This window comes from Electrona antarctica (genome assembly GCF_951216825.1).
Source record: "Electrona antarctica genome assembly, chromosome: 20".
NCBI classification, from domain to species: domain Eukaryota; kingdom Metazoa; phylum Chordata; class Actinopteri; order Myctophiformes; family Myctophidae; genus Electrona; species Electrona antarctica.
This window is the reverse complement of record NC_136801.1, coordinates 11,237,741-11,264,217: the sequence shown is the minus strand read 5'-3', so window position 1 is coordinate 11,264,217 and position 26,477 is coordinate 11,237,741. Positions and strand designations below refer to the sequence as shown.

Sequence of the window (26,477 nt, the reverse complement as noted above, 5' to 3'; positions counted from 1 at the left end):
GTACAGGTCCTGCAAGAACGGTTTATCTTTTAGTCATTAAAAAGTTAAAAGTCTTCTTTTTGTACTTTTTGTAGATAAAAAATCTTTAAAAAAATAAATCAACTGTTCTCTCTCTCTCTTTCTCTTTCTCTCTCTTTCTCTCTCTCTCTCTCTCTCTCTCTCTCTCACTCACACACACTATCTCTCAATTGCTGCGACAGCACATACTATTCACACCCAAGTGCACCCTGCAGGGAATCAATCTTCCTTAGAATGGGTGGCGATACCGGCTCCCTCTCTCTCACAGAAGGCTGTCTGTCACCTGCCTTCTGATAGATTGCCTTTAAAGTGGCAGGAGTCGAGCTGTAGCTCAGCTGTTGTCATTTACTTTAAAGCGCCCATGTTGATCAATGGGTTTGGAATAAACCATAGTTTACTCTCTTAAGTAGCTCTTAAGAGAGTGATGGGTTTTATTGAGGAAGCGGTGGTGATTAATCGATATGAGCTAAGCATTCATATTAGCTGTAACAGCACTTCATGTTACTTTGAATCGAGATGGGATGATTTCATAATCAGAGGCTCCATGATGAATGCATTTGACGGGAACTGAGTCTACACTACCCAAGGGCAAACAAATATATAATATCATAATGTAACAATAATAGCTTTTTCATCTTTGATTTTTATAGCACTTAATGAATTACTATACGCCTACACAAATAATTATTTCTGGGGCTGGCTTGCCAAAAAGTTATTGTTGTTGGGGTATTGGCCAAGAACATTTGCACTGCACCATCATCGCCTGCATTGAATTCATCCTAACCTCAAATGACCCCATGCAATCAATGTAGCATTCGAAGCCTTCTAAAACTCAATGCGTTCGTACTCTGAGCAGGTAAACAACTAAAACGTTTGACCTACAGTATACAGTAAAATATGAAAAATAAATAAATATGTGATATTTTCCAGCTATTAGGGTCAATTTCATTCATATAAATTATTTGTGGAACGATCTGCTCTTATTCTAGAAGCTTGACGGTTGGAAAAAACGATTCTATAGAAGAGGTGTGTGTGTGTGCGTGCGTCTGTGTGCATGCATGCGTGTGCGTGTGTGTGCGTGCGTGCGTGCGTGCGTGCGTGCGTGCGTGCGTGCGTGCGTGCGTGTAATTCGAGAAGAAAAGTCAGGGCCATTACCTTGTGATGTGGCAGCATATCAATGTACAACTCTGGCCCCCTTTGTACATTCTATCCTTCTATTCACTGGTACCAGTTTGAGGATTAACAGGATTTCCAATTTTAAGGTCTGTTTAGCAAGCCCCCAAGAGGCCAAGACTCGATGGAGAGATTCAGCATGGAGAGCTTTTAGAGGCAGAACGAGAGATTCTTTCAGTCGAGTCCTGTGATATTATTATTGTTTCCAGAACAAATATATAATTTGGCGGTCCTTCTGCTTGACATGAAAATGTTTGTCAGAACCACTGATTAAACAACATTAGACAGCAAGCCCAAATTAGCAACTACACTTTAAACAATCACCCCAAAATTTACAAGCAACTTCACAGGAAAAACAAGCTCAAAGTCGCTTGTACACAAACATGGCAATACTGAATACCAGAGGTACAGTTACAGGAGAGAGAGAGAGAGAGGAAGAGGGAGAATAATTTGTTACAGGTGGAGCAGAATGTCTGGTTTACTGTACGTTACCCACATTACCATAGCAGGCCGGCTCTCTCTCTCTCTCTCACGGGAAGGTAATTCAAGGCCTCAAGGCTGCTCGGCCCCAACGCATTGTTCAGCTCCAGACGTTGAAATGTGGAACGGAGGGTCGGACAGCCGCGCTCTGTCGTCCTGAACCCAATCACTCAATCCTGTGAAATATGAGACTGATACACTCCACAGCCGCCTCGCTGGAATCTGAAATTCCACGAGGCCTAGCCTGTGTCATTCAGGGAACACCGTGCTTTACACACACTTCTCCTTCTCAGTTCTAATCCATCCATCCACCCAATCCTTCCTCTTCCTTGACCTCTGACCTCTAGCCTTTTGTCTGCAGCTGGCTCTGCGTATGTGCAGTGGTGTTAAAGGAAAGGACATTAACTCCAGTACTGTACTGAAGAAAACATGTTTTTTTCATTTACTTTTCTTGTTATTTTGTTTTTTTTGTTCTATACTTTATTGTACATTGTATATTGTATTTGTTACTCCACCACAATTCTGTTATTTTGTAGATTATTTTGTAGATGTATTATTTCAAAACATACATTAACCTACCCACTTCAGTTATTCCGCCTATTTTGAAAACTAGACCGGTGCCCTTCTGTAGAGCACCAAATTGTTAACAATGGAAGTTGGAGTGGAGTTGTGTGTGTGTGTGTGTGTGTGTGTGTGTGTGTGTGTGTGTGTGTGTGTGTGTGTGTGTGTGTGTGTGTGTGTGTGTGTGTGTGTGTGTGTGTGTGTGTGTGTGTGTGTGTGTGTGTGTGTGTGTGTGTGCGCGCGCGTGTGCGTGCGTGCGTTATGGTTCTTGTGCTGACCAATGCCTGAGCCAACACGACCACTGATTGCATAAAGAAAGCCGCGGTGGTGACAGGCTGCACCATGATGGTTTACCCCAGGGTTTGTGACCCTGTGTTTAAGGGTTTGATACCATGTGACTGGGATTTGTTTCTGTGTACATTGTGGACATTGTGGCTTTCGACTGTTTGGGTATCGCCTTCCAAAGCGTTTAGCGCTTTGAACCCGCATGGAAATTAACAATTCAATCTAAAAATTGCTTACAAACATGGCAGTGACGGTTTGTTTATGATGTGTGCAAATGAGCAAACGCACCTAGGGGAAAGAGTGAGGCATTTTTTGAGCTATGGGAAAAGGAGAGACAAAATGCTGGTTCTACCACCGGGTGTAGCTCTAGAAGTGGTGACCGTTGTGTAGTGTTAATTACGGCAAAAGTGGTGTCTTCACACCAGAGTAATCTAGTAAGAGAGTGGCGACACTAGCGTTGACTCCCATTGAATGCGGAAGTGCTCATTCTATCTCAATGGGATAGTTCCAGCCATAGGAGCAATGTTTGGAACTATAGCCCATAGGCAGCTGCTTTGCGGCGAGATCAAAGCGTGTCGCTACTCTCCTACTCTACACTCTGCTTCAGACCACCTACTGAATGTCATAATCCAATCGGCGTACTGTACAAGCTTCCCGCATAGGCACGCCCCTTTCGGTTCTAAAACGTGAAAAGCAATTGTTGAATGTAAAAACCCGGATTGAAATTCACTCGACCTAAACCTAAACTATAAACCCAGGGATCCCGGCAGTGTTTTGCATGGATGGTGCTGCTCTGCGGCTGGCTAAGCCAAAGAGAAGTGATGCAACACACATACACACGCACACACACGCACACACACACACACACACACACACACACACACACACACGCGCACAGAGCATTAAGTCTAGTCCAGGGACTCCCAGAAGCAAAGATATTCAGGATTTTTCAAACATGGCAGAACTACAAACTCATAGCGCGGCACAAAGTGACGTGATATGAGCTTGTATATCTATCTGCTATTTTTGAATAGCATAAAATAATGGTTAAAGTGGTTATAATGACTGTGACACATGCTCTGTAGATTATAATTAACATTTGGAAGTTGTTTTATTTATAGAGCACTTTCTCATACCTGGATCTATTCGCATACATTTGTAGTAGACGAGGGGTATAAAAGCACAATATTGAGCTATCATATCCAGCTATAACACCTACAGCATTGGATGATCTAATGAACATCAAGTGAGCTCTCTCTCCCATACTGACGTCACGTGCACCCAGTGCATGTAAGTGAAGGAGCCGGACAGTTATAGCCTGCAGAGGAGTCTTCTGACCTATTGACCCTCAAGAATGGTCAGCATGGTTTACTGACCAGATCAGACTGACTGTCTGATCAAAAACTGCCCATGGTAGCAGAATTGTGTGCACAAATGTACACACTCTTACTCAGAACTGTCCAATTCCAGAGGCCTTCATAGGAAATATACATTCTATTGACTTGTTTCCCTACAGACTCAGAGACTCAGTCCCATGGGATACCCTTGTACCATAAAGACTTGATTCCATTCAGTTGGATTAAGTGTCATCGCCACAGATCACACCCTGACTTTGGATATGTCATGTTTGAATGTTGCACTCAATCATAAAAGCATTCATTCACAATTCCTTGATCATCGATTGGAAATATGACATTCACTGTACAATAAATGTAATTATTGCAGATTGTGTGTTATGCAAAATCTAAAGCCATGATAAGTGCATGCGTACACCTTTTCCCAAAATGAACTTCAAAGAGACGTTTGCCTCACAACAACATGTTGACAACTTCTGGGAATGCATGTTGAAAGGACTTCGCGTCACAAGACATCTCAATGTCTCCATCTTGCAATGAGAGTGACATATGGAAACTGAGCCATGCATTGCACAACGAAGAGAGCTATATAATGAGGAGGCAGATGAAGCCCAGCAAGGATAAGGATAGGATCCAGTATAGGTTAGGATCCAGAGGGATTCAGAGGATCCAGGACCCTGATGGAGGGAGAGGAGAGGAACCAGAAGGAACCAGAAAGAAGGATGTCTGATGAGAGGGTCTTGGCCACATCGCTACACAGACCAACCCCGACGCTCTGACCTGAGCATCCCAGACGATCCCAGGCAATCCAAGGCACTACAACGAGAGGCTCAGGGGTTATTTACCCAGACGATCCAAACCCCTGCCGCCTGCCACACAACTCTCTCCCTCAGAAGACAGACGACCCCAGTCTGCCTCTCTCTCAAAGCTCTCAACCAACCAACACTCAGGAAAGTGATGCATTTACATCAAGTTCCTAAGTTCATGGCAAAGAACATTATCTATATCAGATAATTTCATTATCATTTGATTTGTTTCTTAAATTCTATTTGAACCTGCATTAACCTTTGTTTAAGAATTCGTTTGATTATTGTGATCCATTCTACTAAGTTTGTATATAGCTTAGGTATGGAAATAAATTGATTCATATTTTTAAACAAGTCTATTATTTGCTCAAGAGTTGAACTTACTGGTTTTTGACACATGCAAAGTAAAAAGGCTATGTAATGGAAAAAGATCTCTTACCTTCAGATTCCATAGATTTATTGAGATAAAATAATAAAAGATTATTTTATAATCTTTTTAATTATTTTATTAGTGGTTTAAACTTAAGGGTTAAATACAAATTAATCTTGTGCTTATTCCTAAGCTCATTTCATTGGTGCCCCTTCTAAAATTCAGATTGATTTGACTCTTAATTTTGAAAACTTATAATTCAGATTTTTGAATAATTAATTCATAATTATGAATTCCACTGATATAAAATCTACAGGATTAAATATATACAACTACTACATATTGGCGCCCCGTGTGAGGCCCACCTATTGTTGATTCAACATATTTGATGCCCCGTACATGTTTGGCCAACATATCGTTGAATCAACATAGGATTTCAACCTTAAACCCTTGTTAAATCGGCTCCACACTATGACATGGAGTGAGGCCAATTTAACATCCTTGCTTTGCTGATGTGTCATCAACTAGTTGCTTTTCCTTCAGTAAATTCAACTATGAGCAATAAAACTTGTTAAGGTACATATTGGAACTTGACGTCTCATCCAATTAGGACCTTAACAACCTAAAAGATAAATGATAAGTCAACAGGCAGTTGAAAGTCTTGCCTGACTGTCTTAGCCTGTGTAACTTAATACCTGTGCAGCCCCAGTTATTTTTGACAAAACTGAGTGCACAGATCCCTGCATGGTCTATCTTGAGAGCTTATGAGCCATTCATCTATCCGACTCTATCCGAGTCTAACCGTCATCAATTTTGCGCAAAATCGAGTCAACGTGTGTCCACTGACATACCAGAGTGTGAAAACGCAAAATAAGCAATTTGTTCATATTGTGATCCTTCGATATGATCAAATCTTCTTAAAGGATCTAATAAACCACTGTGAATTAATAAATATAGGCATAGCTAACCTATTTATTATATGTTGGTTCATTTTTGTACAAGTGAAGATAAGACAGATAGCTACTGCGCTCCTTATACAATTTGTTCATATTGTAATCCTTCAATATGATCCAATCTCTGGTAAAGGATCTAATAAACCACTGTAAATTAATAAATATAGGCATAGCTAACCTATTTATTATATGTTGGTTCATTTTTGTATAAGTGAAGATAAGACAGATAGCCACTGCGCTCCTTGTACAATTTGTTCATATTGTAATCCTTCAATATGATCCAATCTCTGGTAAAGGATCTAATAAACCACTGTAAATTAATAAATATAGGCATCGCTAACCTATTTATTATATGTTGGTTCATTTTTGTATAAGTGAAGATAAGACAGATAGCCACTGCGCTCCTTGTACAATTTGTTCATATTGTAATCCTTCAATATGATCCAATCTTCTTAAAGGATCTAATAAACCACTGTAAATTAATAAATATAGGCATCGCTAACCTATTTATTATATGTTGGTTCATTTATGTATAAGTGAAGATAAGACAGATAGCCACTGCGCTCCTTGTACTTCCACATTTTAAAAGATCGCTTTCCTTAATTTGCAAGCCAACGAAAGCTGCTTTTAAAATTAACCCTCTGATTCTCAGCAAAGAAGGTGGACAGAATTTATGTGACAGCCACTGTCAGCTAGCTATAAACACCCAAGTGTGCTTACATTCTTTCTAGTCACGTGACGCGCTCTCCAGACGGCAAACCATTGACGCCATCTTGAGTGTACCACGCGTCCCTTACAGACTGCCATATTTGTGGCTGTACCATTGTGTACGTGAGTGTTCCTAATACACCTCCCCCCCAGAGGAGGAGAGGTCTATTTGTCTGGGACACCGGACCCCATAGACACACACACACTCACATACCACACGCACACGCACACACACACTGCAAGAGACTTCCCTTTCTCTCTGCGGTGTCTGTGTTAGTCAGTGTGTCATTCTTAAAATTATCAAAGTAATTGATTAGATCAATCTAACTCTTGCTTGTTGACCCTTCCAAATAATATTGCATTAATGCAATTCTTTAACTAAAGGCCTATCATTTTTGTTGTGGTTAAATTACTTTTATCCTTGCTTAATTCTCTAATAAATCTCCCTGTGTTACAGAGACAAAAATGGCTGACGCCTTATCCCAGAATACCAATGTCATGGAATTGGTACAGTCTCTGTCACCTCTAGTGATGATGATGATTTTTATCACCGGATCATCATACCCTAAGGTCTTTCTTATAAAAGTACTTCATGTGCTAAAATTAATCACAGAATTTGTACTAACAACACTTGATTCAAAACCATTAGAGAAAGCAACGCAGAATTACATTAATGATAATTCTAAAGATTTGAACCAATTTCCCTCTCCAGTTCTCAAAGATAAATGTGATTGCACGTGCCCTTTGACACTGGAGAAGGAATGTTCAAAGCAACCACATTCGGAAGTGGAGGAGGTCCAAATGGAAGACATACAAAAATCAATGACCTCTTTTAATGTCTTCACCAAAGAGACAGTAGCTCAAATAGCTAAATTAAAACAAAGTATTGATTTAATTAAAAGTCAAAAGCATGAAAATGAACAACTTACGATTAAGAGTAACCAACAACAAGAAGATATTATTTTACTTAAGGGACAGATTCCTAAAAAGCCATTACAACTTCCCAGGCTTGAAACAGAATCTGATGAAACTGATATTGAGTTGTTAAGAGATATTGACCTCTTTCATAAAAGTTATTCAAAAGGATCCACAGGACAACAGATTCCTAAAAAGCCATTAAAACTTCCCAGGCTTGAAACAGAATCTGATCAAATTAATATTGTCGAGTTGTTAAGAGATATTGACCTCTTTCATAAAAGTTATTCAAAAGGATCCACAGGACAACAGATTCCTAAAAAGCCATTAAAACTTCCCAGGCTTGAAACAGAATCTGATCAAATTAATATTGTCGAGTTGTTAAGAGATATTGACCTCTTTCGTAAAGGTTGTTCAAAAGGAACCACAGAACAGATTTCTAAAAAGCCATTAAAACTTCCAGCTGTTAATTCTGAGATTCAGACCGGCCAGGCCCCCAAAACAGTCCATGAGGCCTTAGAAGTTTTACCTGACATACCAGATGTTTTACCTGACATCACAGTGTCTCTCCAAAATGTTCCTTTTGAAAATATGACTACCGACAAATTAGACAAAATAGCACATCATATTCCCAGGTTTGAAACAGCATCTGACAATTGCGATATCGTTGGATATTTAAGAAATATTGACTACTTTCTTAAAGGTTATTCAGGTGTAACCACAGACCACAAAATCCAACTGATCGTAATGACCTCTGGTTCTGAGGTACGACGATTTATTGATCGTCAACCGTCCGATGTCGTTGAAAATTATGATGCTCTGTCCCAGAGTCTTATTGGGGAATATCAAGTCCACAAGTCGGAGGGAATATCTGCCGCTCTTTCCTTAAGACAAAAGAAAGGTGAACGTCCTAGCACTTTCTTTAGTCGTTTGCGAAAAGCGTGGTTCTCTGGCCAGAACACTATTCAAATGGAAGAAGATCAATCATTTAAATCATTCTTTCTCAATCAACTTGATACAAGCATCAGACCTAGTGTCCGAGACAACACGGACAAGAATATGTCCAGCAGTGAAATAAGAACGGTCGCTGACCGAATTTATAATAATGATCTTATTGAGATGGCTTGGGAAAAGTATACCAACCAGTCTCACCCACAGGGAGGTCCCAGTGACCCTGCAGTTGTGAGCTCACCTGTCCAATCAAGACGGAAAAAGAATGCTTTTCTAAATTCCGATAAACATAGGCCCAACTGTACCCCTGCGGAAAGATCCGTGAACTGGCGACTAAAGTCTGATGCTTGAATGAAGTCTATCCTCTCATGCTAAATTACTAGTGATAGTTCATAAATAAAAAGTAACCAATAGAATAAAACTAAAACCTGTTTTATTATGCTAATCAATACTTGGGATTATATTTTTACCCTGTCAAATTGATTCACTGACAAAACATTTTAACTTATATAAACCAGCAAACTATTATGCGTCTGGGCTCCCTATGTCCTCATGATATACCAGAACAGCTGCTGGCATATTATGACATGCATTCCAATAACTCTTAAATTGGGGGGTCTTTGCATATACTTTTGTGAATCTCCTTCACAGGAGATATGCTGCTTTATTTTGTTAAAATGAGTCCTTAGACTAGCACTAATCAAGCTAATGTAACATAGTACTCCCAAATACCGCGTTGTTACTCTGTCACTAGAATTAATGCAAACTGAACGGAGTTCTCTGTTCTCTGTTCTCTGTCTCTGTTTTACAGACCGCGTGTCGAGACATCTGCCATTGGGGGATGTCAATTTTTTTTTAGTTGCTATTGGCTCTCAAGATATCTACCTATCGCCCAAAATAGTCAACTTCATAGAGACCTTAATTGTTGTATTCACTGGTTAATAAGCTAGTAGCCTACAGGGTGGAAACTGATCAACCAGTCAATATTAAACTATTATCTCCTACACTATGCCCCATAGGTCTCAAGTACTGAAATAGCCACCGACCTGCATGCTGCATGTATACCAGGTGCCCCTTTTTGTGTAGGAACCCCAAGGAATGAGGTGACCTCCTTAGTCCCCTCCCTATAGAAGTTTTGGGAAGAATTCTCAGCTTTGACCCAACCAGTCAACATAATTCCTTCCCTTCTTTTCTTTATTTTCTTTCCTTTCTTTTGTTCAAACTTAGTGTAGTCCCCCTATACTCCAACTACTGTGAAAATAGGAAATCCCCATTTCCTTATAGGGTAGAACAACACTCAGAATAAAACCCCAGTATTGTTCATAATATACTGCATGCTGTTTTATCCCTTTTAATAAAAGTCTACTTATAATCTCAGGAAGTTTTCATTAATGAAATTAAATTATGGATCAGTAGCATTAGCATACTATAGGCGTAGCATAGAGATATGTTCTTATGCCATGAATTTGCTAACATGATCTATTGCTTCCCTGAGTTCATTGATTGTGCTTTTATCAACTACTTCTTTTCATAATCAAAATATCATCAGTAACCTTTGACCTTTTGATTGTGAAATGGGGGATTTGTAGTAGACGAGGGGTATAAAAGCACAATATTGAGCTATCATATCCAGCTATAACACCTACAGCATTGGATGATCTAATGAACATCAAGTGAGCTCTCTCTCCCATACTGACGTCACGTGCACCCAGTGCATGTAAGTGAAGGAGCCGGACAGTTATAGCCTGCAGAGGAGTCTTCTGACCTATTGACCCTCAAGAATGGTCAGCATGGTTTACTGACCAGATCAAAAACTGCCCATGGTAGCAGAATTGTGTGCACAAATGTACACACTCTTACTCAGAACTGTCCAATTCCAGAGGCCTTCATAGGAAATATACATTCTATTGACTTGTTTCCCTACAGACTCAGAGACTCAGTCCCATGGGATACCCTTGTACCATAAAGACTTGATTCCATTCAGTTGGATTAAGTGTCATCGCCACAGATCACACCCTGACTTTGGATATGTCATGTTTGAATGTTGCACTCAATCATAAAAGCATTCATTCACAATTCCTTGATCATCGATTGGAAATATGACATTCACTGTACAATAAATGTAATTATTGCAGATTGTGTGTTATGCAAAATCTAAAGCCATGATAAGTGCATGCGTACACCTTTTCCCAAAATGAACTTCAAAGAGACGTTTGCCTCACAACAACATGTTGACAACTTCTGGGAATGCATGTTGAAAGGACTTCGCGTCACAAGACATCTCAATGTCTCCATCTTGCAATGAGAGTGACATATGGAAACTGAGCCATGCATTGCACAACGAAGAGAGCTATATAATGAGGAGGCAGATGAAGCCCAGCAAGGATAAGGATAGGATCCAGTATAGGTTAGGATCCAGAGGGATTCAGAGGATCCAGGACCCTGATGGAGGGAGAGGAGAGGAACCAGAAGGAACCAGAAAGAAGGATGTCTGATGAGAGGGTCTTGGCCACATCGCTACACAGACCAACCCCGACGCTCTGACCTGAGCATCCCAGACGATCCCAGGCAATCCAAGGCACTACAACGAGAGGCTCAGGGGTTATTTACCCAGACGATCCAAACCCCTGCCGCCTGCCACACAACTCTCTCCCTCAGAAGACAGACGACCCCAGTCTGCCTCTCTCTCAAAGCTCTCAACCAACCAACACTCAGGAAAGTGATGCATTTACATCAAGTTCCTAAGTTCATGGCAAAGAACATTATCTATATCAGATAATTTCATTATCATTTGATTTGTTTCTTAAATTCTATTTGAACCTGCATTAACCTTTGTTTAAGAATTCGTTTGATTATTGTGATCCATTCTACTAAGTTTGTATATAGCTTAGGTATGGAAATAAATTGATTCATATTTTTAAACAAGTCTATTATTTGCTCAAGAGTTGAACTTACTGGTTTTTGACACATGCAAAGTAAAAAGGCTATGTAATGGAAAAAGATCTCTTACCTTCAGATTCCATAGATTTATTGAGATAAAATAATAAAAGATTATTTTATAATCTTTTTAATTATTTTATTAGTGGTTTAAACTTAAGGGTTAAATACAAATTAATCTTGTGCTTATTCCTAAGCTCATTTCATTGGTGCCCCTTCTAAAATTCAGATTGATTTGACTCTTAATTTTGAAAACTTATAATTCAGATTTTTGAATAATTAATTCATAATTATGAATTCCACTGATATAAAATCTACAGGATTAAATATATACAACTACTACACATTAGTCGCAAGTTCACAACAGTGTATAAATTGGGCCTGTCAGTATGGTTGGAGTATGGCTTTATGCTGCATGGTGTTTTATTTTTGGTCTTTTAATGCAATTCATGATATTCTGTACTGCAAGTGGTGTGTACTATAAGTCGGCAGTACAGATGCAGCTGTTGACTGAGCTTGTTACCTAGATATTTTCATTTTTGTAGACATGTACCGTTAAAGCAGCACTACCGTATGTAGTTTGGGGTATCAGTGTGGCCACTTTGGACACAAATAACATGACAGCCAAAACCTTTCACTGGCAACTTGGCGAAAATAGCCTTTCTACAAGCTTTCGATTGATTGATTGAATACTTTATTAGTCAGTTTAAATGTGTAAATGAGTATAACATAAAAAAGTCCTTTGCACTTTGAACAAATGAAAAGTATTAAGAGCTTCTGACTGAGTAATAAATAAATAACTACATTGGTTGGATTCCCACACGGTAACTGTCATTTCTGGACTGTTTCGGACGCTCGGTGGCTGTCCGGAACCGGGCCGACACCCTGGGCACGTTCCTGTGTGTCTGGAACTTCCGGGGAACCCCACACAGAGTTGCACCAAAGTTGCACAACTTCACACGGGTGTGATTTTTACTCTATAGTGGCTGTCTGAAAAGGGATCTCTCTGACAGACTTTAACTATGCAGGTGCTGTCTGTCTGTCTGTTTACCTTTTCCCTATAGTCAGCACTTTTCACTTTGTGTCGGCTTTAATGATAGGCTTACGTTTTATTTTCAGGTAGGCACTGTTAAGTGCAGGCTATATAGCAGGTTAGCAATGCAGCACACTTGCCTCCGTATATTAATTAAAGACTGTCGCATGTCTTGAACATGCGTGTGAATTCTATGATTTAAGGCTATATTGTGTTTTAATGTTCATATTTGTCTCTCAACCCTTCAGGGGACAGAGAGAGATTCGAGGAGTCTGCACTTGACTATAATTACCACAGTACTAAAGCAGTATTTTTAATGCAATGTGTGTGTAAATCATCTATTTCAGAAATACTGTACATTAAAGTTGAACGCAATTTAAGTGGTATTTAATCACCCACCAGGTGTGGTAAATTAGGATATAGCGCATCAATCAGACCCAAAATCACAGACGTAAATGTTTGTTTGATCACCCTCAGAAGGGAGCGCGCACACTGCAACAGTGTTAAGAGCGTCTGCTAAATGCCTAAATTGTAATTGCAACAGAACACCTGTCATCATGTGTGTCTTAGCTTAGCCTATTTGAGATCAAATTAATGCACGTTGAGCAGCCATCTCCCTTTTTAAAGCTCACTTTGTTAACTATCTCCCTGCATATTTATATTTTTAGTGTATAGAGTGTCGCAGTCCCGCCCCTACCATGGACCAGGAAATTAATCCCAATGCATTTTTCCCATAGACATTTCTTAAAGTATTTATTTAACCCATTCAGGCCTGACGTCGAAATTTAAAAAAAAAAGTTTTCTAAATCATGACAATTTTCGGAAAGATTTGAGGCACATTTTAACGATTTTTCAAAAATAGCAGACCTACAAGTTCATAGCGCGCCACTCGGTGGCGCGCTATGAGCTTGTAGATCTGCTATTTTTCAATAGCTAAATTATAACAATGTTTAAAACACCAAAAGGGGTTCCCGCCCCAAAATGGGTTAATGGTTAATGTGGTTAAACGCTAACTGACAACTCATGACAACACAAACAATATTTTGGACCAAACAAATAATTACAAAGAAGAAAAACAACAAAAAAAGTGTTGTAACCTGCCGTTTTTTTCTTCTTTCTAATTATTTGTTTGGTCCAAAATATTGTTTGTGTTGTCATGAGTTGTCACGACTCGAGTTGGCTTTGTCAGCGTAACCGTCTTTAAATAAATACTTTAAGAAATGTCTATGAGGAAAATGCATTGGGATTCATTTCCTGGTCCAGGGTAGGAGGCGGGACTGCGACGCTCTATAGCATTAGCAGTATGTAGTCAAGTTATTTTTTCTTTACTTAAGTATTTACAAATTTCTAAACTTTTACTTCTACTACACTACATCTCAGAAGCAAATATGTAACTTTTTACACCACTACAATTATTTGAAAACTGTAGTCAGTAAAATATTTACATTGTAGATTGAGCTTTCTATTACAAAACACACTAACTCCGTATTTATATATTTCCACCATTTGAAAATAGCATCACATCAGCTTGTAGATTGGCAATATTCAAAATATGCTGCTTTGAGTGTTATGGTGCTTTGAGAATCATTTTGATGTTGATACAATACTTTTGTACTTTTACTCGAGTACATTTTGAATACGAGTAGATCTACATTGCAGTATTGATACTTTTACTTTAGTTAAACATGTGAGTACTTCTTCCACCAAGGTGGCCACTATGAAGCCTGAGGCTTCACTGGCTGTGCTTTGACATGTGAGAGGTCAAGAGGTCACCCCCTGTCTGCATGCTCCGTCTAAGAGGTCGGGGTCAAACAACACCTCCTCGCTTTACTGATTAGCTAAACAATTTTATGGATCTCTTTCTGCATCCGTTCTGCAAGCTGGGTTTATTCGGGGGTTCAAGCCCACGGGGCTTGTTGTTTTTGTGCAGATGTTTCTCCTTCTGCCACGCTTTTCAAACTCCCATGACGCGGTGGTAAACGATAGAGACCTTCGTCGAGGTTTCCACTAATGATTGCAAGTTGTGTGCATTACTTGCACAACAAACACGTCCCCAAACTGCCTTATTGGGGCGCTAGTGCTATAATTAAACATCCATCTACTCGTCACTCTGGTCAGGTTGGTTCGAGACAGCCTTGTGCTGTGGGAGCCATATGTGTTGGCTCCCACAGCATCGGTTTGCTGGCAGCAAAAACCCTTCCAGGCTCATTCCCCTGGATGATACCTTCTCACTCACTGTGGCAACGCCCCACACAGATGCTTGTGGGTCTGGTTGCTGTTTAGTACCGCATGCAGCATCCCATCCAGGGATGTCTGCAGGGTAGGCTTCAGGGTCCAGCGTTCACAGTCATATGTAAGAAAACAGACTCTGCCATTGTAGAAAATGTCTTTCTGTCTGATTAATCACCAAACTAACAACGCTATGCATAACTAACTGCTTCATGAATGAAATGAAACGGAAATAACGGGTGTAGCGGAAATAACGTCATTTGAATTGATAATTAGACTGGCTTGCTAGAGAGAGGCAAGTGATAATGAAATTACAATGAACAATGTTTTATATAATTAACACCAGCCAATAAATGGCTGCTGGTGTTACTTACGTGTGTGTGTGCGTGTGTGTGTGTGTGTGCGTGTGCGTGTGCGTGTGTGTGTGCGTGCGTGCGCGCGTGCGCGCACAGAGAGAGGAAGAGATGGAGCACGTATCCTGGCAATCATTTCCGATCAATCACCGCTAATGAGAACAAGACTGTGAATGGTACATTTAATCACATCATAACGCTGTTTGCAAAATGATGCATCGCGCATACTGCTATTTCCAGAATGCGCTCTTCAAATGACAAAACGTTTTAGACTGAGCATGATTGGCTTGTTTCATTTATCATATTTCATGCTTCATCAAAGACTTATTGAGAGCATCTTCAATGAGGCGAGCTTGTGAGGAATAGCTGTGATGGGTAATTTCCGCACCGTTCGTAATGAGTGGATCTTCAGGGAGACTATTCCAGAGTTAAGATGGCCGCCAGTGAGGCATGGCTCCCCCAGATTGCTTGGCACGGCATCACAGGGTCTGCTGGTACGTTGATAAACACGCTTTAAATGGGGCCATAATGAAGAGCCCTGACATGCACAGCTGAAAGAAACTTCAGTATAGCCACAGTAGGCGTTTTCTGTCAAAAGGTTTTAAGTTCCAACTGAACATGCTGACAGACACACTGATATAGCCAAGCACTCCCCACGCAAACAAACACATTTGCACATGCACATGTGCACACACATATTGTATACACATACAGAATTGCTGTCAGGCAGAAACCTCCTATCCATATTTTAATTAACGCCCTCACACAAGCAGTTCTGCGAGCTCGAAATGCTGCGCAAAGCGGCGCGCTTGTAGATCTCCTACTTTTTTCCTTACTTTTGTTTTATTTTAATCCTGAAAACGAACTGTTTTGAACATGTGAGATTTCCACCTGACAGAGATGACTATACTAGTCCAAACTTTAGACAAACATACGCTCGCTCGCACACACACACACACACACACACACACACACACACACACACACACACACACACACACACACACACACACACACACACACGCACGCATGAAGCATTCAGCTCGCCATCACCATGTAGAGTGACAACCATGTGTGGATGTTCCCTGTCAGTGCCATTGAGTCATGTCGACACTTGGAGAAAAGAAAGAAGAATCAAGGAGAATCTGGAATGATGAGAGGGTGCTGCAGACAGGCACCTTTTGCAGGCCACGATTTTATGATCTCATTGAAAGGTTTGGGGTGAAACCGCCATGTTACAGCTCATGGTGTTTGGGTAGATTACGGGCGCTGACAGGCACGGCGAGTCCGGCTAAACAGGCCCGCTAAAGCCCAGTCAGGATAAAGGTATGCAGGACCTTCACAGAGAGAGAGAAAGAAAGGAGAATAGAGGGTGGGAAAGATTTCCTCTCGCACAAAAGCTATAAGGAGCCGAGGATAAGTCTCATCATGCTGGGAGGTTATTGTAGGTGTTCCTCGCTCGGGGGTCCGCTCTCGGACCACCCTTTCCCGGCATCAGAGGTGTGAGTGTTCTCTAAAGAATGTGGCAGAGCAAAGACGTCCACAGGTGCTCCCTTTACACGGCAACTCATCACAGTGATTCACATGCTGGGAAAGGCACGGCCCGGCCGGGTTACTTTTTTGAGGCCCACATTTCTCCTGTCACGGTGTGCTTTAAAGCACCTCCTGTTTGCCAGCTCTCCTTCGTATACCAACAAAGGTCCTTTGGGTCGATGAGAAGAGATGTTGATGTGCCTGCGGAATGTGTAGGCTATAGGTTCCTGTTGGACTTAAACACATAGCAGTGGCCGTTGTATGAGAACCACGTAGCGCCACATTGTCCTGATGGACGTGACTAATGTAATGACCACCATTGACCATTAGCTGATGAGGCGAGAGGGACAGGGTGTCGGGGAGAGAAAGAGGTGCAGTGAGAAGAGTGACTGAACACTTGGCTATGGAGAGAAGACGTTTCAGAGACAACAGGACTGAGATCATCTGCATATTAATTAGCTGCACACAAAACACGCTCATCATGCAGGTCTTCTGCACATCCTATTTTATGATGATACAATGTATTCGCAGAGCGTACTTCTTACTGTGTGTTGTGTGTGCGCATGTGTGTCAAAACATCCCTCGGTGCACAGATTGGTCTCTGCGCCCCTTGAACAGCAGATGCTCATTATAAAGTGAAGCTGTCAGCCCTCCACTTTGGCTGTGCATTAGCACTTTGCTCTCATCACCATCCCCCCCCATCTCTCTCTCTGTCTCTCCCTCATTTCCTGAGGATCACTGGTCTCGGACCCTGGGAGACGGACACAGAGCCACCAGAGGGAGAGAAAAAATGTCTCATGTGTCTTTTGAAGAAGATTGCCTATCAAGCATTACAAACAGTATTAATTTACAGTCATACTGCAGACTACTGTATACAAGAAAGTACAAGAGAGGAAAATGCATGGGGGGGCTATAAGCTTCAAATTCAAAGGTAACACTTTTCGGAATAAAAGCTACTATAAAAGCTATTACTACCATCGCTACTTTAGGATGATTTTGTGCACACATATACACTCCCAAGTGCACAGAGAGTGCATTATTCTCACTGACACGCTTCAACGAAGCGAATTCCAGCAGTAGGCTAGCAGTCTTAAAAGACAACACTTTCATATCCACTTGATCCAGAGGCTCAGATGGCAGTTGGGAAAGTGCCTCCAGTTACTACAGTCAGTATGTATAAATCCCACGATGGGACGAGATGCTGAGACACTGGGTGGGGAAGTGACATGTTCCTCTCAAGACCTGAGGCAGATTCTACAACATGCCTTCTAAATCAGTAGTTCTCACACTTTCAAGATTTTTAAATACATGTTAAAAAATAGCAGATGTACAAGCTCTCAGCATGGCATGAAGTGATGTTCTGTGACCTTTTAGATCTGCTATTTTTTTTAATAGAGAACGCACAAATCTAAAATGACACGGATGCTTTCCCGGTTTTAATGGCTAAAAATAAAAAAGACCCACAGTCATGTGTGTAAGCTTAACTTACTTTTACTTTGGTTTAATTTGGGCAGGGCAATGAATGAACATTAATGAACATTCAATGCATGTGACATGAAGGTGAATTCAATCAGCTGAACATAATCTCAAACTCAAACCGTACATGCCAGGCTGATTTATGGTGCCTTTCTATCTATAAACCGCTCTTGTAGGAAGAACTTTTCACAAGTTAACTGAAGCTCAGAATGAGACAATCTATGACCATTCCTCATACACACCATTTTACATCCATAAAGCATAAAGGCTCCTGGTAGACGGGCCTCTCTTGCACTTTTCAATAGCACTGGCAGTGACATTGTGTGGAAGCCGTGTAGCATTCAAATTAGACCTTGCACGGGTCATGCCCACGGAGCAAGGTGTTCCATATGAAGATGAAACGCTTGAGTCCATAACCACATGCCTGAGAGAGCAACGCTCGGCGTGTGGGAGAACAGCATGATTTTTTGTAGGCGGACGCGTATATAGGCCCAAAAAAGGCAAATTAACGCAAAAGACAGCAAAAAAACTGGAAAAAAATCACACATTTCACCCGCGCTTGTGCACAGGTCCTAAACATTCATGCGCGCTGCACAAGTGTGCATGCGTGAAAGCTCCCCCCACACTATCAGCTTCTGGATAAGGGAAACACTATACATACATATATGTCAGTGACAGCCGAGGAGATGAACACTGCTCCAAATTGTCCATTTGTGAGCCCAGGCGAACATCAACAAACCCATAGTGCCCATAGTGCACCATAAAAGTTGTATTGATTGTCTGTTCTGACCAATTTGTTACATGATTTTCCATTTAAAAGCAGCAGAGGATGCTTCAAAGCTAGAGGGGGCTCTATAGCAGTGGTTCTCAAAGTTGGGCCCGGGGAGGCGGGGACCCCCAGGGCTAGCCCTACTTGGAGGGGTACCAGGTGGTCCCTAGCTAAATGTGTTACATTGACTATTTTCAAAATGGCAGATATACAAGCTCACAGTGCGTCACTCTGTACCGTACTGCGAGCTTGTACATATTTTTGAGCATTTTAGAAAAAATATTGGAAAGTTTTGAATAATTTGGGATTTTCTTTATTCTGTCTCAATACCCTTTCAGACGCCACGGCCAAATTAATTTGGGGGTTCTTGGTATGAAAAACGTTTCAAAACCATTGCTCTATATGGGTAATTTCACAGCCCTGCATACAGTACATACACGATGTTTCAACCACCTTTCTGGATGCAATTTTTCCCATCAGTACTCTTTCTGAAAGGAACTGGGGGTCCGTGATGCACAGATGCGGTGCTGCTGTGACACATTCTGCGTTCTCTCTGACACAAATGGCAAAACCGCGGTTGCACTCGGCTCTTACCGGCTGACGTCACCCAGTGTTGGGATTCCCTCATGTACCAATATGCCTGGCGGAATCGCCAGTAGCGCTGGTGACGTCGTCTGACCCATCAAAAACGGAGACGGAGCCTCCATTAGCATCATTGGTAACATTAACAGTTTAATGGCGATTTGGTGAGATTAATGCTCTGGACCAGAGCTAAGTGGCCCACGTCTTCCGGCCAATGGACCTTGTGGGTTCTACATTGATTCTGATCCGGTATGGAGTGGCCATGACACTGACAGTGACACTGGCTGCTTAGGACTCTTGAATGTCACCTTGTAGGCAAGGGCACAATTCCATTGAGGGGTACCTTAATTGCCCGGTGTGAATGAGGTGCAGGCTGCTCAAGAACACTGCTGGCTGGCTGCAGTTATACTTATAGTGCTTAGTGTGAATGGCCCTTTAAGGCGGCTCAACAGTGCCACTTTAGGTCACCCACCGGTATTGCCTCCGTTCGTACCCCAGAAGACAGACAGACAGACAGACGCAGCCAGCCAGTTGGCGGCTGTGGCTCAGGAGGTAGAGCAGGTCGTCCAATGATCCCTGGGTCGGCGGTTCGAATCCCGGCTCCTCCTGTCCACATGTCGAAGTGTCCTTGGGCAAGACACTGAACCCTACAGTGCCTCCAATGAGTCGGTCGGTGTGAGCTCGCCACCATTGGTGTGTGAATGTGGGAAGTGAGGACGCTGGCGTCGACTGTTCGCCGCTTCACCTCCCAATGTATGAATGAATGAACCATTGTAAAGCGCTATAAAAATGCAATTCATTAGTCATTGGAGCGGTTAGGCATCACTCAAAAACAAAACTGTGAAACCTGTGTTGACCTGCCTGAACCAATTTAACCAATTTGTCTTCAATATTGATTTCTGTATCACTTGTGGGCTGCCGCTCCCTGCCTTTTCTCAGTTTGAACAGGGCTCCAGAGTCAACTGGCACGGTGCCAACAAAAGTAGCTGTTAACATTTCACCTGTTTGTGCAAGTGCATAATGAGGTTTGTCTCTCCCTGATTGCATGATGTTCATCATCAGTGTATTTTTTACGTTGATGAAATGCACATAACAATCCTGTTCTTCAAAGCGACCGATGTGTCCTCATGTGATGTCTCAAGAGACAATTCATGTTATTTAAATCGAATCACTGGTGCACACAAAATACATACATCAATGTTCTAATAATAACGTTTTTGAAACCAGTTGAATTTCCTTCACGTGCACATTGCTACATTTCATTTCAGTTTGTGTGCGAGGATACAGCTCTCGCACGCACGCGCACGGACACACACACACACACACACACGCACGCAGCCACACACACACACACACACACACACACACACACACACACACACACACACACACACACACACACACACACACACACACACCGAGTTGCTCGTCAAAGTGAAGTGTTGTTACTAGCTTGTAGACCTGCACAATCTCAGATTGATGATGTCATTTGGGGAATGAGATCAGTGTTGGTCCCTCTGGAGTTGTGCCTATTGGCGTTTCTCACTCTTTTAAAGTAGTACATTGAAACTCGCTCATGAGTCTGGCAGCTGCGTTCTGCACCAACTGCAGGTGCTGTATGGATTGGATCCGTTGCTGAGAGTTGAGCAGAGGGCATTACAGTTATCCAGGCAAGATGAAATAAGGGCATTGACAACTTTGTGAAGGTTGTGGATGTTTCTCAGGTGGAAAAAAAACATGTACAGTAAGTTTTTTAAATAATTATTTTTGGGCTTTTTGGGCCCAATTAGGCGAGATGAAATAAGGGCATTGACCACTTTGTGAAGGTTGTGGATGTTTCTCAGGTGGAAAAAAAACATGTACAGTACGATTTATTTTTGGGCCTTTTATCCCTTTATTGTCTCCCAGGCCGAAGGCATGGGGAGAGAGTATGATTTGCACTCCGTCCGTGTGTCCGTCCGCCCAGCTAATCTCCGGCACCGTTAACCCGGTCGATGCCAAACTTTGCACACACACTCCCTAGATGCCAACGATGAAATTTTCCAGAACAGCCTGTTATAGCGCCACCAGGATGCCGACTTTTGAAAAACACATTTTTTGATATTACAAAAATCCCACAAATCGTTACAACAGTATCTCTATAATCATGTGCTCAAGACCGATCTGACCAATATTTCATATTCCATCCTAATTGGCTAACATTGGCTTTCAAAGTTTGCAGGATTGGCTGGTTTAGAACAAAAAGCCTCAAATCATGAACGCAGCGTGCAATTTACGTGAAATCTTTCACAGACTTTCCTACTAGACTGAGGAATATATCCCACCCTAGCTTTTCACATTGGCCTGTTATAGCGCCACCAACAGGTGGATTTTTGCAAAAATCATCCAATTGCCATCCAAATCCGTAAGAAGAAATGCCACACTTTTCACATTGGCCTATTATAGCGCCACCAGGAGGCCACAATCTGACCTGCCCTGGTGGAGACCTGTGCCCCGAGGGGCACTTTATCTAGTTGATAGTACAGTAGTTTGACAGAGGTCATAATCCAGTACACGACCAGACACGTACAACATACATAGCTAAAATTAAATGAAACATGTTGCAGGCTATATAATGCTAAACAAATTATATAGATATGATATATAATAATAATACTTAATAATGGTCTCGACTGAAAAGTCAGTCACGTTACATTTATTTTACCATGACGGAGGTGGTTTACATCAGTTATTCAACACGTTGATTCAGATCCTCCGTCGATGAGTCGGTGTGACGCTGACGTGTCGTATCCATTGGATTGAAGCTACCAGCTTGGCTTTGCTGGTCATCCAGCCTTAGACCAGCTAACCAAATACACTGACAAACCAGCCAGACCAGCATGTCCAGCCTGGTATACCATCTAAACCAGCCTAAGACCAGCTAAAACCAGCTAAAACCAGCAACCATCATAAGATGTTTTTTGCTGGATTTTAGATTTTCAATTATTTATTTTATGTTCGAATTCCCGTGCCATCGAATGAAGTTCGAATGTTCGATTGGTATAGGCTGTCTAAGTGTGGAGGTCTCATCTCAGATCCATCGCTCTGTTTCAGCATTCCTCCACCAGCTCCATCAATTACTCCACAAGTAGCAGTCCTCGCTCGTTGGAAAGGTTTATTATGCTTTGGCAGCGGCCTGAAGTAATAACACACTAAAAGGGTATATAGGGGTTAAAGTCTGACTGTATAGTGGATAGTGTTCCAAACGTCTTATGGTCATAATTATGTAATTTATTACGCGTTTATTATTAATCATTTTAAAAGGACACACCAGTTGTTGGCTAACCATGTTGATATAAACTGTGCGATATAAGCTGAGTTTCTCCCGGCGGATCCTGCCGGGAGCTGCCTATGCCATAAAAAGCATAGGTGAGTTCCAGTCAAGTACGTGAGTGAGTGACTGCGGCCCACTGGTGTGTGTGATGGCTGCTGAGTCACTCTGAGTCACTTTTATAGCCACTTAAACCCTCAGAGGTAGGCAGGCTTAGGCACGGTGCCAACAGTGGCACAGGGGGAGGTTGATGGCACACTGGCATAAGGATTTATTTTAAAATAGTCTGGCATCAAAGGTGAGACTATACTGCGATCACTTGTCATCTCAATCCTTCTTATGCTTGTGAAACTTGGACCCTTACAGCTGAGCTGCACAAGAGAATACAGAGCATGGAGATGAGATGCTACAGAAGACTCATGTGTATCTCCTACACCCAACATGTCACAAACGAGGAAGTACGGCAAAAGATCAGCCAAGCCATGATGACACATGATGACCTTCTTACCACTGTCATGAAGTGTAAACTGAGGTGGTATGGACACATCACCAGATTCTCAGGCCTTGCAAAGACCGTCCTGCAAGGCACCGTACAAGGTGGCAGGAGAAGATGGCAAGATATTAACATGGACCACTTGAAACTCAGTGAGGCAATGAGAGCTGCCGAGGACAGAGAGTGATGGAGAGAGCTGGTCGATCGTCTGACAGAACCCTCCAGGGTTACGGGATAGGCGAGATGAGAGAGAATTCAATTAAGTTCCCTCATATCTGTGTGCAAATTACATTCTGCAAATGATTCTACATTCATTCAAACTGACTGGGGAGGGATCTAATTATCACACTATCATGGCACTTCATGTCAAAAAGCTTTCAATCCGGCTAACCACCCTCAATTCGGACCTGAGTTACCGTACAAGTGTACTGTACTTGGTCTGCTGTTCCTTCCTTCTACACCAAATCTATTTGCCGGAAATAGCATTAGACCTACAAGCATTGTGAGCTTTGTAGACCGGCTACTATTGGCTAGCTGAGTTTGGGTAAAGTGCTTAATGTGCATTCTGTTTCAGCCAGTGAAGATTTGCCACCACAGTGCAAAGAGAATGGTCCATTAAGATAGTGAGTTATGAGGGAGAGACGGAATGATTCATTATTCAAGAGGGCTGGACCACGGTCTTATTGACATTATAAAAAATATATTGTAATTATGTAACTTCTACCATCTACTGGTGCACACTGCAGGCTTTTCTTTTCAGTTTCACTAATTGGGGCTTCAATGGCTTTCATTTCATTGGCTTGAAGATGCTAGTATTAAAACATGTTAGCATAATTACACCAATAAAAGTATATTTGCGGTGACAGTGAGTTTATTATTGGATTTGTATTTGGTGTTATTTGACTTTGTGCCGTCATACTTTACCAGGGGTATATTTAGGGATTTGTATTAGTTTTATTTTTAACTTTTTTCATTTGATCCCCAATTTTGTTGTCCTTGTCACTGCTCTACTGTTAGAGGAAAATCGCTAACGCTCTGGACCAGAGCTACCGGCTCCCTATCCCTATCCAAACGCACAGCCAATTGTGTCCGTTGGCGTGGCCAGCCAAGCTGGAGAAAAACAAACCCCTGTCTCTCCACGTGGTGAGCACGCACTTCAAAGAACTATCCAGACCCTCCACTTATTGTTAGACATTTCAAACTGCAATAGGCTCTATGCACATCTGCCATTGAACCTTGTGGTTACCATCCAGCCACTCTACCCCTGAGCCACCGCTGCAGGGTGCTGCTATTGTGCATGCTGGCTCACTGGAAACACTCTGCTATACCAGTGGGTCTCTGAGATTGTACATTTCTACACTCTCAGAGTTATGGGGGTCCTTGAAATGTTTAGACCACTGTTGGGGGATAAGGAAAAATACAATCTGCCCACGTGGGGCAGATTGTATGCCCATGCTCCCATGGTGGCCTCACTGGCTTCTTTAATTTTGAATGAATTGAAACGGCTACTGTAAATCCGTCCCTGCATCGTTATGTACTTCTATACCACTGTTGATTCGTTACTGAACTTATCGCTCATCCTGTCTCCTCAGGGGCTTCCTACTTATACGCGCAGGGGCCGGGGGCGGCGCTCGCAGTCGAGGAGGACGTGGCGGTCGATGTGAAGCTGTACAGTCACCGCTGGAAGAGATGGCTGTCCCCAGAGCCTCGCAACATGGACAGCAACCGGGCCAGCCCCGACCCGGACCAGGACCAGGACCCCGAGGAACCCGAGGAACCGGAGGGCTTCCCAGGTCTGCTCTCCACTGAGGACACACAGGACAACAGCTCCCAGATAGAGGTATGCTGGCTTGATTCCAGTGTTGCCGGATTTTGCGAGAGAAATAAGCAACCAGGTTTATGAAAACTAGCCCAAAAAAAAAAATATATATATATATATATATATATAATCTTTAGAAAAAGGGGGTAATTTTGGAATATTTTGGAAACATTTTAACAGCCTAAATCTTGGGGGTCCCTGGTGCAAAATATTTTCAGGTCTGCGGACGAATGCATATTAATCTGGGGATGTTTGAGATTATTTTTCATGGTAAAAAAGTGCAGGACAACAGTGGCTAATACATTGAAAAACATCAAATCTAGCGAGACACATCATTTAGTGCCTTAATGGCATTTGGGATGAAGGATTTTTTTTAAATGTTACGGTTAGCTTTTGGCACTTTGTACCGTCTACCAGAGGGAAGTATTCGAACTCCCTGCAGAGTGGATGAGAGGGGTCATTTGCTATCTTGACAGCTTTTTTCTGAAGTACTTCCTTGTAGATACAACTTAATTGTTTCTGTCTCTTCCCAATGATCTTTGAGGCTAGGTTCACTTTCGCTGCAGCTTGCTTCTTCCTTTTACATTAAGATTGCCATACCACATTGCCATGTTAAAAGTCAAGATTCCCTCTATCAGGTTCTTATAGACTGTTTCCATGATATGCTTGCTCACTCTAAAGGAGTTGACACTGAAATTGAGTTTGCTGTCAATATGTGCCTACGTATTTAAAATTGTCTACTACCTCCACTATTTGTCCACTAATTGTAATGGACAGCACAGGTTCCTTTTCATGAATGACAAGTTATTTTGTTTTTGTCACATTGATCCCTAAGGAGCTTTTATCGCACCAGTTCTGAAGAGAAAACACATGTACTCTGTATGCTTCCTCCCCCGCTGTGTCCACCTTCTTCAGTAAGGCAACCAGGGCCATATCATCCGCATATTTGAACAAATGAAACATATCCTGCTCTAACTGGAATTAATTTGTAAAAGTAAGGGGGATAAAATAGTCCCCTGTGTTAAGCACAGTGATGTCGGACAGAGTATCATTAACACGGACCTGTTGAGGACGGTCAGAGAGGAAGATGGATAATACCTCCATTTACCCCTATGTCATTGAGTCTCTGCAGAAGGGTGTGTATCTGCATGCTGTTGAAAGCAGAGGTAAAATCAATAAAAAGGACCCTGGCAAAGTGGGAGGGGACTTGGAGATGCTTTGACAGGGTGTTAAACAGGCTGATCGTTGCATCATCAGTTCCTCTCTGACCTTTATAAGCAAATTGGAGATGATCTAAGCTGTTAGAAACCATCGCTGTGATTTGTCTGCTATCAAAACATTTTCCCAAAATGGAAGTAAGAGCAATGG

The 26,477-nt window shown here is 42.0% G+C and overlaps 1 protein-coding gene across 1 annotated transcript in view; it reads left to right on the top strand.

The window, feature by feature from the left end:
* The window catches only part of plxdc2b (plexin domain containing 2b), a 171,046-nt gene that overhangs the window by 39,226 nt on the left and 105,343 nt on the right, over positions 1-26,477 (top strand). The window contains exon 2 of the mRNA XM_079489731.1: positions 24,883-25,130. Coding sequence (XP_079345857.1) covers positions 24,883-25,130 — 248 coding nt within the window. The remainder of the gene's footprint in view (positions 1-24,882; positions 25,131-26,477) is intronic.